Genomic DNA, 15,374 nt, shown 5'->3' with positions numbered 1-15,374 from the left:
AATTCCTCCTTCCTCATTTCATTGCAACTCAAAAAATGGTCATGCTTCTTTCAAGGATAGTTACTCTATGTTGCAGATATAATCAGAAATAAGCTTTAAAATAAAGCAAGAATATGGCTTGTTTTCAGTTCCTAATACAATGTATATAAACTTCTAACTCTGAATTAATTAACACTGATACCCGTCAATTTAATTTGAACATCAACTGGATCTTCACGTTTATGGTCATGTAGATTTTCATGAAATGTGAGCTTTTTTGTACTTATGAGATTTTAAAATAGTTTTGCTTATAGACTTATTAGAGGATTCTGTTTGCATTTAACCAGTTGACATAATTTTTTCCTAAACTACTTAAGATCATTAAAAATAAATCACCTGGCACGGGTTTGATCCCTGGTTGGGGAACTAAGATCCCACCTGCCCCAAGGCCAAAAAAAAAAAAAATCACCCTTTCTCCCTTTCACCCTTGTTAATTTTACTTGGCAAGAGTGGAAACATAAAGGAGGCTTTGGAGAGTTATTTTTGTTCTATGGCACTAAAATCTAGATTCGGCAAATAAATATTGGTCTGCAGATGCCAAACCTGTCCTCAAGGAACTTCCCAACTACTGGGGGAGACAAAGAAGTAAATGGATAGTTGTGATAAAAGGTGAAGTTCACATAAACCCAGAGAGCTATAAGAACACTGAGGGGGGGGGCCTAGGGGGCTCAGTTCTGAGGGGCCAGAAGGTTTGCAATGAAAAGGGACAGCATCTGCTCAAGAAAATGGCACAAGGGACAGCCTCTGCAGAATAAAGAGGCATAAGGAAGCACAGCTTACAGGAACAAGCGGTTGAGTGTAAGAACAAAATGTGTTACACAATGTGTTACACAAAGGCCAGGACCCAGAGCAGCAGAACACAGTGTTTCCGCCATCCCTCCTTCCCTCCCTCCTTTCCTCATTGTAGTCCAAGACCAGCCACCTGGCTGATGATTTGAAAAACACTCCTGCTGCTGGTCCAGCTGAATACTAGTGCTTCCTCCAACAAGAGCCCACTCTCAGCTCACTTTCATTTGGTCTTCAGAGTAAAAGTGTTCTGTTCATTGCCATTACTGCAGGGGGAAATTTTTCTCCTGGTAACAATTCTATTCAGTTTTCATCACCTAGAAGAGAAAGTTAAAAAGGTTAACAAGCGCTGAACAAAGGTTAATGGTAACAATATTTTAAAATGGCAATGAAATCAGGCAATAACCATCAATTCCACAGTCAAATGAATATCAGAATGTGACAAGTAATTTATTTAAATAACGCCTCCTTAATATCATCTTTCTAAGCTTCTCATTCCCTAGTTGCCTGTTCTAGCTTCCAACAATTAAAATGTGACACAGGAGTCTGAAATTTCTGAGCGAATGCTGGAGACTTGCCATGTCATTGCTAAAAGTTGTGTACTTTTACTTTAATATCATTATACAAAGGTATTTTATTATAACCCAGGAAATCCTAGTTAGAGATGGGAAAACACCATATTAGTTTCATACACTATAATTTGACAGCTTCACTATGACTCATGATTTGAGAAAACTGGGTAATTGTTAAATCTGAAGAACTCAGATAAAGAATATTATGAATACTCTTCAGCCATAAAAAAGAATGAAATCTTGCCATTTGTGACAACGTGGATAGGACCTTGAGGGCATTATCCTGAATGAAATAAAGAAAGGCAAACACTGTGTGATCTCACCTATATGTGGAATTAAAAAAAAAAAAAAAAAAAAAAAAAAAGCTGATAGATACAGAGAACACATTGGTGGTTGCCAGAGGTGGTGGGTGGGCAAAATGGGTGAAGGGAGTCAAAAGTTATAACTTCCAGTTATAAAATAAGTCCTGGAGATAAAAATGTACAGTACAATGACTATAGTTAATGATACTATGTTACATAGTTGAAAGTTGTTAAGAGAGTAGATCTTAAAAGTCCTCATCACAAGGGAAAGAAGTTTTGTACCTAGGTATGGTGATGGATGTTAACTCCACTCACTGCGGTGGTCATTTCACAATACATATAAATAACAAATCGTGTCATAAACCTGAAACTAATATAATGTTATATGTCAATTATACCTCAGTAAAAGTGGGAGAAAAAGTATTGTAAAGAATATCAGATGGTTAATTAATAAAATTATTATATATTTTTAAAATTATGATTTAGAAATTTTCCTAACAAAGTCTGCAAATACAAAGTATAGGTCATGGCACCTACAAACAAATGCATTTCCATAAATACGAATTATATAATATAAATTATATAGCTTCAAGCTGAGTCTGTACAATATGTCTTGAAATGTCCATGTCTGAGCAAAATAATCAGCTTTTTTTCCTATGTTTTGGAAGATTGTAGACCTCAGGGAACAGTGTTATTTGGAGAAAATGGGAAGATTCGTTATCCCCATTCGAAAGAGAGCAACCATTCTCATAATCGGTACGTAACCCTGGTAGGAATGATCCCTGGGTTTTTCCCCCAAATCATGCCATTTTAAGGGGCCATGTTTTGGCAATTTTATCTGGTATCTCAATTACTTTATTTGATTAACATAAAAGCCTAAATATTTTATCTGGTATTGGATGACAAATATTTGCTAATTGGTATTTCTGATACCTGTTAGTATGAATCATCAACATTAAGACTGGAGCTTACGAGGGGAATTCCCTGGCAGTCCAGTGGTTAGGACTCCAGGCTTCCACTGCAGGGGGCCCAGGTTCGATCCCTGGTTTAGGAACTAAGATCCCACAAGCTGCGGGGCACAGCCAAAAAAAACAAAAAAAATAAACAAACAAAAAAAGACTGGAACTTAACCTGAATTGATGTATTCAAATATCTAACATTAACAGCTGCTGGTAGTGAGATTGTTTTGGGAATCTAGTGGTTAATCCTGTCCCACTTATTTCTGTAATAATTGTAATACTTTGTTCAGTGTTGCCTAGAAGAGGGAAAATAGTTCATGATGTATAAGCTTCAGTATCTTAAAAATTTTTTTACCTACCTTGTCCTCTATATGGCTAAGAATATCTTTAAGCTTTAAAAATTAATTTTGCAAATATCTCACTTTCTTAAGTCTTCTACATTCATTTTAAAAATCACATTGAGCATTGAAAGGTATTCAAAGGTAGATGAGAGTTCTATGAGTTTATAATCTGGTAGGAGGAGAGAGCTGGACAAAAATAACTATACTATAAAACAAGGTGAAATAAGCTTTATAATCCACACTACCAAGGTGTGTTGGTACTATTGACAATGGAGAGAATAGTTCCTATTGCAGTGATTTGTGAGGTGTGTGTACTGTGGTTGGGAGGGGTAGAGATGCTTCAGTTAAGGGGATGGTATTGAAACTAGACAGTGAAGCATAGTTATGAGTTTATTGCTCATGAAGTCTTTTGTAGCTCTAACATATAAGAGATTTCTACAGATCATGCCAGGCAGAGGGAATTGTGTATAAGAAATGTCAGGAGGTGAAGAATATCAGGGCTGTTTGGACAGTGTGTCCCAGTGCAGCTGGAGAACAATGTTAATGTAAACAGGAACTGGGGTAGCAGTGGACAATGAAGATAAAAAGGCCTTAATTGTAGAGGACCTTGAATTCCATGTGAAGAAGCTTAGACTTTATGCCATGGGAAATGGGAAGTCAAAAGGGTGGTGAGATTATAATTTACAAAATTAATGTAAAATAAATGTAAATATCCATTACAAGTATAGGACAGAAATGATGTGGCTTAATTGCAGCCCATATTTAAAAGGCTTATTAAGAGTCTAAGGTGACATTCTGTGAGTCAACCTAGTAATAATATAATACCAATAAAGCTTTTGCCATCTTTGCTTAAACTTTTAGAAGAATAGCATCCAGAGTCCTATTCTATTAGAGTCCTGGGCTGGGGTGTAGGCAGGAGGTGTCTAGATACAATCATTAGAGAGGAACACTGATAGGCTGGAAATTACCTGAAGGGCAATGACCAAGATAAAAAGGAATTCAAAACAGTGCCTTGGGAGATGTGGTGGAGGGAACTAGGAATATATTCATTCCAAAGAAGACTTGACAGGGGGAAGGAACTGTCTTGATTTATCTGAAAGGCTACCATAGAAGCAGAATTGGACTTCTGATTAACTGCTGAGCTGAGAACAAGAGCAGAGGGTAAATGTTAGAAGAAGGTAGATTTCAATACAATGTAAAGTAGTTTCTAATTTGAGAGATTTCTGAGATTTAATGGCCTGCACAGGAGATAATGAATTTCCTTTATAAGTGGATATTTGAGCAGAGGATGGATGGCTATGCGTGAGATTCTAGAAAGCATTTATCTATTGGATAAGAGATACACAGATGACAGACAATTTACCCTCAAAGACAGAGAACTTGTGATTCAATTTAGATGAAGTATTGAAGAGATCTCTGCAAGAAAGACTTTCAAGACAGAGGGTGTTCTTAGTAGTATCAAACATTGCAAAAGTCAAAATGAGTTCAGATAAAATGCCATTGGATATGGTAATTCAAAATTTAGGAACTGATTCAGTAGAATTGTAAGGTTAGAAGCTATATTCACAATGTGTTAAGTGATTGCTGAAAACTTGGTATCCCTTCACCAAATAGTAAAAATTAATTGAGGCCCTAAGATGTGTCAGGCACTATTTTAGGTGCTAGTTATACAGCAGAGAATGAAACAGACAAAAATGTTTTCCTTTGTGGGGCAAGTTGTAGGGTGGAAAGTGGGGATAATACAGATAATATTACATACAATAGAAGATGGTAAGTGCTGTACAGGAAAATAAAGCAAGAATGAGGGGTAGAGAGTGCTGAGTTGTGCAATAATTGGGGAAGATGTTCAGGAGGACTGCACTATGAAAATGATATTTGAACAAAGACTTGAATGAAATGAGTGAGGCCATCAAACGATCATCTTGGGAAGGGATATTCCTGGCAGAAAAAAAAAAAAAAAATAGCACTTAGCTAGAGCTAAGTGAGAGAGGGCGAAAGTGGTCATGATAATGAGTGGCCAAACTTCTAGAGCATAAGAAGGACTTTGGATTTTACTGTGAGTAGGATATGGAGCCACTGGAGGACTTTGAGCAGAGGAGGAACATGATCTGACACATTTTAAAGGATCTCTTTTGCTGTTGTGTTGAAAATAGACCATAGAACAGGCAGGAGCAAGAGCTGAAAGACCAGCTCCTGCAGCAATCCCGGTAAGGATGAAGATAGCTGCGACCAGGTTTGTAACAGTCGAGGTGGTGAGAAGTGGTAGAGCCACAGGATTTGCTAACAAGTTGAAAATTTGGGTTTCAAGATTCAAGAGAGAAAGACTTAAGATTGTGTTGAAGGTTTTTGACCTACAGGAAGGAAGGAACTGCTATTGTTTGAGACGAGGAAGACAGTTGAGCAGTGAAGAGAAGGAGGAAGATGGGACAGTGGCTTTGGGTAATAGGGCACTAGGATTAAGAGAAATGGGGATTTTGTTTTTTGAAGGGTAGGGCTAACTGTTCTTATGGGCAGAAGAGAGAGTAAGAGTGATTAGTCAAGAGAAATACATATATATGTGAAGGAACTTTCATGAGAACACAACAAATAAAGATTTAGCTTTAGAAAGAAGGAAGATAATTCCTTTCCTGGGAAAGTAACAGAAAATGTCAAGGTAATCTATGGGAAATTTGAAGGAATTTGCACTAGATGCTGTCTTAGTAATTGTGAGCTTTGAACTGCTTCACGTTTAGAGAATGAAGTTAAGATTAAATAGTTAAGATATTAAATAGCTTGTAGGGACTAAAGTAAGAAGTCAACTAAAGAGAATAAGACTTTCAGCTACATTACAACTCAATATTAGCATGAATTTGTACCATATTTCAACACAACGAAAACAGACTGTTTGTTCATTGTTATTTTATGTACCATCAATAAAGAAAACAAAATACCCAAGATTAGGAGATCTCCATATAAAAGTGGGACACCTATACCTTCAGTGTAAGGCTATACCAGGCATAAGCCCACTCATGTGGAAAGTTACATGCCTCAACCTTGGCAATGGATGTAGGGAGGGGTACAAATCTTCCTGAGAATTTGAATCATAAGCTAATATTCATACAAGTATGTAGTCTAAAATTTTCACCACTAGTGTAGTCTAAAACACCTCAAGCAGAAAAATTAAGTAGTATGCAGTCAATAGTACCCCCAGGTGACTGGCCAAAACTATTACAAATCCTCTCTTGAAACACTCTTTCAATCCATTGATTGTAAGACTAACATTGTGAGATCCTTCTAACCGAACTGTAAGACTCCTTTGTAAGATCCTTCTGATTTTAGAATGTTCAAATGTGAAAAGACATTTTTTAGAAATGTAATAAGGCATGGAGCCAATTTACCTACTTAGTGACTCCAGCATGCTAAGCAAACTTGAATGATGGAAGAATGGTCTTTTAAATTCCAAATGGAGTTAATTAGCCAATGGTAAGGGAGAAAGAGATAATGTGAAATCAAAGCAGGGAGTTATAGTCTCTCTAAGCCTGTCTTTATTCTGGTAGGTGGTAGCTAGACTCTCAGAAATGACAGATTCATGGCATTCAGATGTCTTCTTCCATGGAAGATATTACAGCTTTTAGAGCCTAGAACAGTGCCTGGCATATAATAAATGCTCAATAGATATTTGAATGAATAAATCAGTGATTAATTCTGATACCCCTCTCTCACTCAGCTTGACTAGACCTCAGAATCCTTTTAATGCAGCAATCACTAACAATAAATCAAGGTTGGCATGTGACTTGAAATCTATTTTCCATCTTTGAGTTAGAGATTTTGAATTAGAAAATAATATGATGAAAACAGGAGAAAGCAGTGTCCTTTGAAGTCATAAAGCCTAAACTGTATTTCCCATTATATGTGAGATGTGATGACTCTTTCAATATCAATGCCAGTTTTTCTATTTGGAGAAGGGGGAGTAATTTCTCTCCTGCCTACCTCAGCGGGGGGTAATGAATCCCAAGAAGGAAGATGGATATGGAGCGCTTTTCCAACTAAAGTGCTTAGAAAAGTGGGCATCGTAATATTTTAGGCAGCTTATTGCTTTTTAAATCAAAGTGATTTTAATAATATTTTAGGCAGTCTATTTTTACATCTAGTTCAGGATGATGAGCTTGAATAGAAAAAGAGTAAAGCAAGGAGTTTCTGGTTAAGGAGAAGATGTTTGGTGAGAATTACAGTGTTTGGTTTTGGAAACTGGGCATAAAAGGGTTGGATAACTCCTACAGTCCTGAGAAGTTATTACTTGGAGGGCAATGGGACAGTTAGCAGGTCTAAGGTTGTTGATAAAGACTATGGAGTTTTAGAAGGAAGCTCGTTCTGACATGTTAGGTTCCAGATAAGATTGCTTTGCACTCACTCACAAACAGAAAATGAACTATGGTTACCAAAGGAGGGAGAGGGGTGAGGAGGGATAAAGTAGGAATTTGCGATTAGCAGATACACACTACTATATATAAAATAGATAAACAACAAGGACCTACTGTATAGCACGGGGAACTATATTCAATATCTTTTAATAACCTTTAATGGAAAAGAATCTGAAAAAAAAATATGTATGTATGCATAACTGAATTACTTTGCTGTACACCTGAAACATTGTAAATCAACTATACTTCAAAAAAATTAAAAAATAAATAAATGAACAATGAAAATCATGACAGAGGGTCACTTGTCAATTAAAAAAAAAAAAATTGCTCTGCACTCACATAAATGTGAGCCATAGAAGACCCTGAGGATGTCTGGCCCATTGGGATTTCTTTTCTTGAGTAAGTAGTATGAATTCATGTAGAAAAATAAAGGTAAAGGATTGTGTGTTAAATTATGTAAACTACTTTCAAAATGTTTAAACATGTTTCTAAGGATATTTGTAAAAGGTCACAGCTTACCTTACTGGAAGTTGGCTAACATCGCAACTGCAGGGATTATGACTTAGGCTGACCTAGGAGGATGTGGCTGGTTTGGGTTAAAATATGCTACATGGTCAATCCATAATTCATAATCCATAATTCAACTTCTGGGTGAATATTATGAATTTTCAATTAGACTAATAAATTAGAGAGATGAATCTTAGGTTTCTTAAATTCATAGATAAAATTCTTGCATTTTATAACTAAATGAAATTTAAAGGGTGGTTTCTGACCATTCTCTAATTAATACTGCTCCATTTGTTGCAGAAATGCCAGCAATTTGAGCATAAACAAATTATTCTCACATAAAGAATTTCCTTTGCCTTTTACCTTCTAATATCCTGTAAAATTTTAGTATTGAGTTGTGAGCTAAACCTCAGATATTAGATCTTATTTGTCACACTTGACTGCCATTTATTATACTTCCTTCACTTTCTCCTCTGCAGCTTATGTATCTGGAAAATAATGGTACCAGAAAATAAAATTATCCTAATAAAATTTACAAGCTTAGACATAGAAAATCAAGTTGAATGTGACCATGACTATGTATCTTTACAATCAAGCAGTGGAGTGCTTATTAGTGAGTATGCTACATTTATTTTCATTTGTCATTTTAGAGTATCCAAACAACCAAAGAGGGGCTAAAGGATCTGAAATTAGATTTCTGCACACAGGGAAATTATTTCATCTTACAAACTGTGCCCTTCTTGAAGGGGCCAAGAGTGTGTGTGGTAAGAGTGGAAGCAAAGACCAGCATATTTCCTGAGGTTTATCGATTCCTTTCTCAAGTTTAATAGCAGTATTGAACGAAATTGATCTCACAATTGTCAGAAACTTCCTTTCAAGGCCATGTCGGTTTTTTCCTTCTTACCACAAAAGCGAGTGCACGTTTGCCAAATCTGGTACAGACAGAAAGCATATGGAAGAAAATGTAAACCATTCATAACCTTACCACCTAGAGGTAAATGCTGCTAACATTTTGATGTATATTTATCTATAAATATTAACTGTACACACTGAACTCTACATTGTTTTATAATTTTCTTTGTTCTTATGACAATAGATAATTTCATGTCATTTAATTTCTTTTATTGAATACCTCTTATAAGCTATATAAGCATAACTGATATATTTACTTTAATTGAAATATTATGTGTTAAGCGTGATAGAAGGTCTCTGGAGCTGGCATAGACCTCGGTCTCTAGGTCTCCATATGGCCAATGATTAGGACAGATATCTCTTCAGAAGTATTTGACAGAATGCTATAGTCAAGGTATTGTGCTAAGGGTTATAATATTTATTGACTAAATGATTTCATGCTTCAGACCTTTTTACCCAGTAATCACTCTTTAAACCAATCATTAAACCAGATATCATACCAAGTACTGGACGTATACAGAGTAAAAGCAGTCTCTGCTCTACTGAGCTTGCAGTTTGGTGAGGTAAATAAAGGTGTACCACAAAGTAAGAAATGGCACAGAATAGGATATGTGCTATGGGGTTCAGAAAAGCTCTCGTTTCCACTGGTTGTCAGGGGATGTCTATGGAGAGCTGGACTTTGACTTAGACCCTGAAGGATGAGTAGAATTTGGACATGTGAGATTGGGTATGCGGAAGTAAATGGAGTATAAATTATTGAAACAGAGTGTAGAATGAATTAAAGGGACCACTGTATACTTTGGGGTATTTAGAACAGAGAGTTCATGGAAGGTAGTATCAGAAAAGCACGTGTCTAAGTTTGTTTCCATCATTTTTCAGTAATCTTATTTCAATTTCTTTTGCTTTTAAGGTAAGGTCTGTGGAAATATATTGCCCTCACCATTGCTGACAGAGACCAATGAGGCCACAGTTACCTTTGTTTCTGATACAGACAACAGTGGCAGCAGCTTTGAGCTTACCTTTACTGCTATACGGAAGAACTCAGAAGCAGGTAGGTATTAAATCAGGCATGCGATTCCCTGCTGTTTTTCCGTGATATGAGGGTGAGGAAGAGGGAATGCCTTTGGCTATTCACCTAGGATTTCCCCAGCACTTCCATAGGTTCAGGATGTGGGAGTGGGGCTCTGCTGGTGGTGGAAGGGATGATTCACTCTACTGGCTCTCCTCACCTGTAGCCCAGGAATGTAGGGTGTCACTGGTTGATTCATGCTCCAGAGAAACACATTATAAAGGTAAGCAACTAAGGAGGCCTTTACTTCATCAAGAAATTAGCTGTGTGTGTTTAGTAGAACTTGCTTCATCAGAACTGTTAAATTGTCATATGATTAAGATGTTCTATTTGCTTTTTTTTTTTAACTCTAAAAGGGGATCTTTGTATGTAGTTTAAAATGTTTTAGCAGTTTAAAAGAGACTAAAACAAAAAGTAAGTCTCCTTCTCATCTAACTCCCATCCTACTTCCTGGAATCAAACACTGATAAGTTTCTGGAATATCCATAGAGAGAGATTCTGAGCACTTACAAACATGTATATATTCATATTGCTTGGCAGTGCTTTCTCTACTTAAAAATATCTCAAGGATCTTTCTAGATAAGCCCAGAGGGCTTCTTTATAACAACTGCATTAAATTATATTGTGTGATGTCCCTTAATTTCTTACACCAGTTCCCTATTAACAGACTTCTAGTGAGTTGCCAGTCTTTGCCCATGCCAGCAATGCTGGTATGTTCCTGTGTCACTGTTTTTGGACGATGTGGATGTATATAATTCCCAGAAGTGGACTCACTGGGTCAAAGGGTTTGTGTCTTTAAATCTGGTAGTAATTGCCCTCCAAAGAGGCTGCAGTTGTTTACCCTTCTACCAATGGAATATGAGGGTGTGACTGAGAGCCCTTTAATGTATAGAGGGAAACTTTAAAAGTTTGTATCTTCTCTGTGACCACTTCTCTGGTTATGTTTATAATTTATACAGTTGACATTTGAAGACCTTAGTATTGAATTTAACCAAAACTGTACTCATGCTGTTGTGATTTATGGTGATCCTGAAGAGGAACATGGGGTGGGTGGGTAATATTCTGTCCTTTAAATTTAATCTGAAAAGTATGAGACAAACCAGAGTAGTTGGAGCATTGGCTGGCTTCCTTGGATACCATGAGGTAGAGTGGAGATATGAATTTCTTATACTGGAAACTCATGATGCCATAAAACTTTAGCTTTAAAATCTATCACTTCAACTGATTTACCAGTAAAGTTTTTAATAGAAACATGCAAAATTTGAAGAATGTTTCAGAATATTTGGAAGGTGAAAAGGAGGTCCCAGGGAAAAAAGAAAATGTTAACACTGAGTAAATTTTTGGCAGCGATTTAAGGTAAAATTTTAAACTTTTTTTTCTGTATTAATCCCTTCAATTGCTGATATATTCATTTTTATGTCCAAGAAAAGTAACCAAAAAAAGATTATTCAAAGCTATAATTTCTACGTGAGCCCTAGAAGTTAATTTTTGAACTAAATCTTCAAATATACTTTCAGCTTTGACCTGCCAATTTACTGCGTATGAAAAATTATCCCTTCTGGCCATGTTGCCACATCCTTAACACCTACTGTGTGTCCCTCAGCTAGGTGTAGTGTGGGTTGGAGGCCAGGAATATAGATAACTTTGGAATGTTTATTTGGATAGTCAGGGCAGGTGAAGGGAGCCCAATTCCCTGATGCAGCAGATCGGGACCCATATAGAGTGGGGGTTAGGTGAAGCAGATTTCAGATGTGTTACCTATTTACATGAAGTGTAGCCATGCTCTGTTTGGAAGGAGGAATACCAAGTTTGGGATTTTCTTTAATTCACCTCTTCTCATTGTCTATAAATTAACAGTCAACTGAGGTTTCTATGCATACTAAAAGTCAGATATTCTTACCCTATCTATAGAGTTTTTCTTGCGAGATAAAATTATAGTACATTGTTATCTTAAAACTAGTGTTTGATTCCCACATGAAATGGAAGGGTACAAAGCAAAGTTGGAGAAAACAAAACTTTTTGGAAGAAAATTAATTGGATGATGTTTTACCTCTGTTTTCTGATTTTTAATTTTTTGTAACTATAAAGCAAAGTTCCCTAAAACTTTTACAGCTAAGCTTTGTGAAATCTTGAACCCTACTCGGGTATTCAGTCCTGGTAACATGATGGTGATTCATTTTGAAAGTGATGGTGAAAAGAATTTCCAACGCTTCAAGGCTAGATTCAGCATTTTACCCTCAGGTGAGTATAAACACTTGTATGATCGTGATATTTTGCTTATGAAAATGGTTATAGGGAAAATAATTTAACCATGTTTACCTAAATTTAGGGTGCTTGAATCACCTAGGTAGCAAAATTAAAATGCAGATTCCTGGGCCCAGCCCCAAAGATTTTGATTCTGTAGATGTGGAATGGGGCCCTGGAACCTGTGCTTTAAGAAGTACTTCAGATGATGCCAAGAAACTATGTCCACTAGATGATCAAAAAATATTCCAAGCACCTTATATGAAAAGTAGATAATTCAGATTTGAGAGTGTAACTCAGAAATGAGATTGGCTCTGTTTTGGGATATTTGAGGGCTTTGAAGGATTAGTAGGATTCTAGTCATTCTAGAAAATAAAGTAGCCTTTACTCAGACAAAAGGAATATCATATGCAAAGACCCTAATGTGACAGAGAATGGATGATGTACAAAAAACTACAAATACCTCAACATTGTTGGAGTTTTGGAGGGAATGATAAAAAAGGCGAGAGTTAGATCATGATGGACACAGGACATTAAATGTTAAGTACCACAGTGACAGCATATCTAGTTAACATTTATTGATTACTCACCCTGTACCAGGTATGGACTAAGCATTTCACATGTAATATTACATTTATTCCTCAGTACAAACCTAAGAGGTTTGTATACTGTTCCCCTTTTCACAGATGAGGGAACAGAGGCTTAGGAGTTCAATAACTTTACCAAAGGTGCATAGCTGGCAAGAGGTGGAGCCAGAATTCAAACCTTAGTGGTAATGTAGAAGATGGCATTAGAGGTTAAGGGTGAACTCACTCACAAGGAGAGTAATGAGGAAATCATGGTAAGAATTTATTCTGACATTGCTTGATTAATTATGTTGTGGGGAAGGAGATATATGAAGAAGAAAAATTCCAGCATGATTTCCAGGATTCTAGCTTGAGTGGCTGCATGGATGGTAGAGTCATTAAATGATACAGAGAAACATAACAAGACCATCTTGACTGTTAAAATCAATTGATTCCATTTGAGATATGTGGATTTTTATGAGCTTGTGGGAGATTCAGATGGAGGTATCCAGCAGTCCTAGAATTAGTCCTAGATCTAGAATTCAGGAAGGAGATTTAGATCAAAGACAGACATTTGGAAGTCATATATATGTAAATGAATAAAAATAGGGCTATGAACAGTACTTTCGTGGAATATCTTTCAGAATGAATAATAGGATCCTGAAATAAAGACTGAGATTGGGAAAAGATGACCATAGATATATTTTTAAAAAACCAAGAGAGTAATTTCATGGAGCCAAGGAAGGAAGAAATGCTTAGACGGGTACAACAGGGATATTAAGAGATATACGACCAAATCACATATGTGGGATCTGGCATTTAACATTTGAAAGATAGTAGTAGTTAGATCAACTTAAGAGCGGTTCTATGATTGACCAGTGTAAGCAAGTAGGGTCAGCTAGTATAGGCTACTCTAAATATTTTCAATTAATATTTTTTTCCTCTGCAGGCTCTTTAAACAAAATTGGATCAACATCATCTTCCAAAATCAATGCTGTATCTTCTACAAAAGATATTCCATATGGTGAGTTGATGACCATGTGATTCTTATCTGTTTAATTTCCTTTCTTCTTTAGCTATCTCTTTACAGAAACCTCATCTTGCATTGATATAGCTTCACAGTGAGCAAGAATGTGTTTTATATTTAAGCCTGTGAAATTTCCAGAACCCTGTTTGGGTTTGAGTATAGACTTATAAATAGAGGGAAGAAGAAATAAGCTTTATGACCGGAAAAAAGAGGTACAGAGAGCAATCCTTGTCCTCATTTATTCCTATGCAAGCTTAATATTTAAAATATCTTCTTAAATTCTGTGTTTAATATGATATTGCATTTGGGGGCAAAGGGTGAAAACAAAACTTTTTTGTTTTCATTTTTTTAACACACTTGCAACTTTTAACTTCATTATAATCTTAAGTGTCTGGTTAAATATTACGAACTTTCATTGCTCTGTATGCATGTATTTCATATGTTCTAGTTGATGGGTTTTAATATCAATAGAAAGTTGCACAGGGAGCTATAAAGAGGGGAAATTGTCTGCCTCTTACGGGGGAGTCAGAGAAGACTTCATGGAGAAGATAGTACTTGATCTGAGTCACAGCAGTATTCCAGACAAGAGAACAGCATTTGGATGTCTGAGCGAATTTGGTATGTTTGGGGATTGGTAAATGGTTTTATACAATGAGAAAGAGAGATTAAACAAGGATGTATAATAAAGAACCTTGTATCCTTTGCTAACAAACAGAATTTTCCTACTAGAATGTAAGTTCCATGAGGGCCAGGATTTTTGTCTACAGTATGCTATTCATTGATATGTCACCAATGTCTAGAACAGTGCCTGGCAACACCAAACACTAAATAAATATTTGTTAAATGAATGAATAAATATAATTTTTTAGGGCAGTACCTAGAAACCTGATTGCTTAGCAGAGTCACCTAGGCAAGCTTTTAAAATCAGATTCTACAGAGATGGGTCTTAGGAATCTATATCTTCGTGAAACTCATCTGGTATTTGGGAATTACTACTGTTGGCTATGGCAAGCCATTGTGGGAAGAGTGTGTCCTTAATTATTTCAGTTGGATGGGTCATTAGTTTGATCTCCTTTGCTGTAGGTGTCTGTGGCATCCCTCCATTTAGTCCCCAGTGGCTTTCCAGGAGAATTGCAGGAGGGGAAGAAGCCTGCCCCCACTGCTGGCCGTGGCAGGTGGGTTTGAGGTTTCTAGGCAATCACCAGTGTGGAGGTGCCATCATCAGCTCTATTTGGATTCTGACTGCAGCCCATTGTGTGCAATCGTGAGTGAGACTGATGATATTTTACTAACGTATTTATGTACCATACCTAGGACATAAATAAAATTGTCTAACTTCTAAAATCATCCAGACTAATTCTAAAGCATGAATCTTCCTTTCAGTGTTTCTGCCCCAGGTCCATCTAGCCTCTATTTAAACAATGTCAGTGAGGAAAAAGCAAATCAAATCTTGAAATTGTTCATCCATTTATAGGGATCTCTGATTATGTTAAGCCCAAGTCTGCTTCTCTGTAGCAGAAACTTATTGATCTAAATTTACTGCAATTCCAGAAAACAAGAACTCAATCTCTTTCTTCTTTCACATAACAGCCCTTCCTATACTTCAAGAGCCCTCTCACACTGCCCTTAACTTAATCCTTAAACTAAATG

At 36.5% G+C, this 15,374-nt stretch overlaps 1 protein-coding gene across 1 annotated transcript in view; it reads left to right on the top strand.

The window, feature by feature from the left end:
* OVCH1 (ovochymase 1) overlaps nucleotides 1–15,374 on the top strand; it is a 75,792-nt gene that overhangs the window by 8,966 nt on the left and 51,452 nt on the right. The window contains 8 exon segments of the mRNA XM_036865994.1: nucleotides 2,368–2,455; nucleotides 8,386–8,519; nucleotides 9,729–9,869; nucleotides 9,980–10,110; nucleotides 10,847–10,937; nucleotides 12,000–12,128; nucleotides 13,647–13,721; nucleotides 14,808–14,988. Coding sequence (XP_036721889.1) covers nucleotides 2,368–2,455; nucleotides 8,386–8,519; nucleotides 9,729–9,869; nucleotides 9,980–10,110; nucleotides 10,847–10,937; nucleotides 12,000–12,128; nucleotides 13,647–13,721; nucleotides 14,808–14,988 — 970 coding nt within the window.

The sequence above is a fragment of the Balaenoptera musculus genome, chromosome 10 (genome assembly GCF_009873245.2).
Source record: "Balaenoptera musculus isolate JJ_BM4_2016_0621 chromosome 10, mBalMus1.pri.v3, whole genome shotgun sequence".
Lineage (NCBI taxonomy): Eukaryota > Metazoa > Chordata > Mammalia > Artiodactyla > Balaenopteridae > Balaenoptera > Balaenoptera musculus.
The sequence above is the reverse complement of the archived record's forward strand: the minus strand, read 5'-3'. Positions and strand labels throughout refer to the sequence as shown.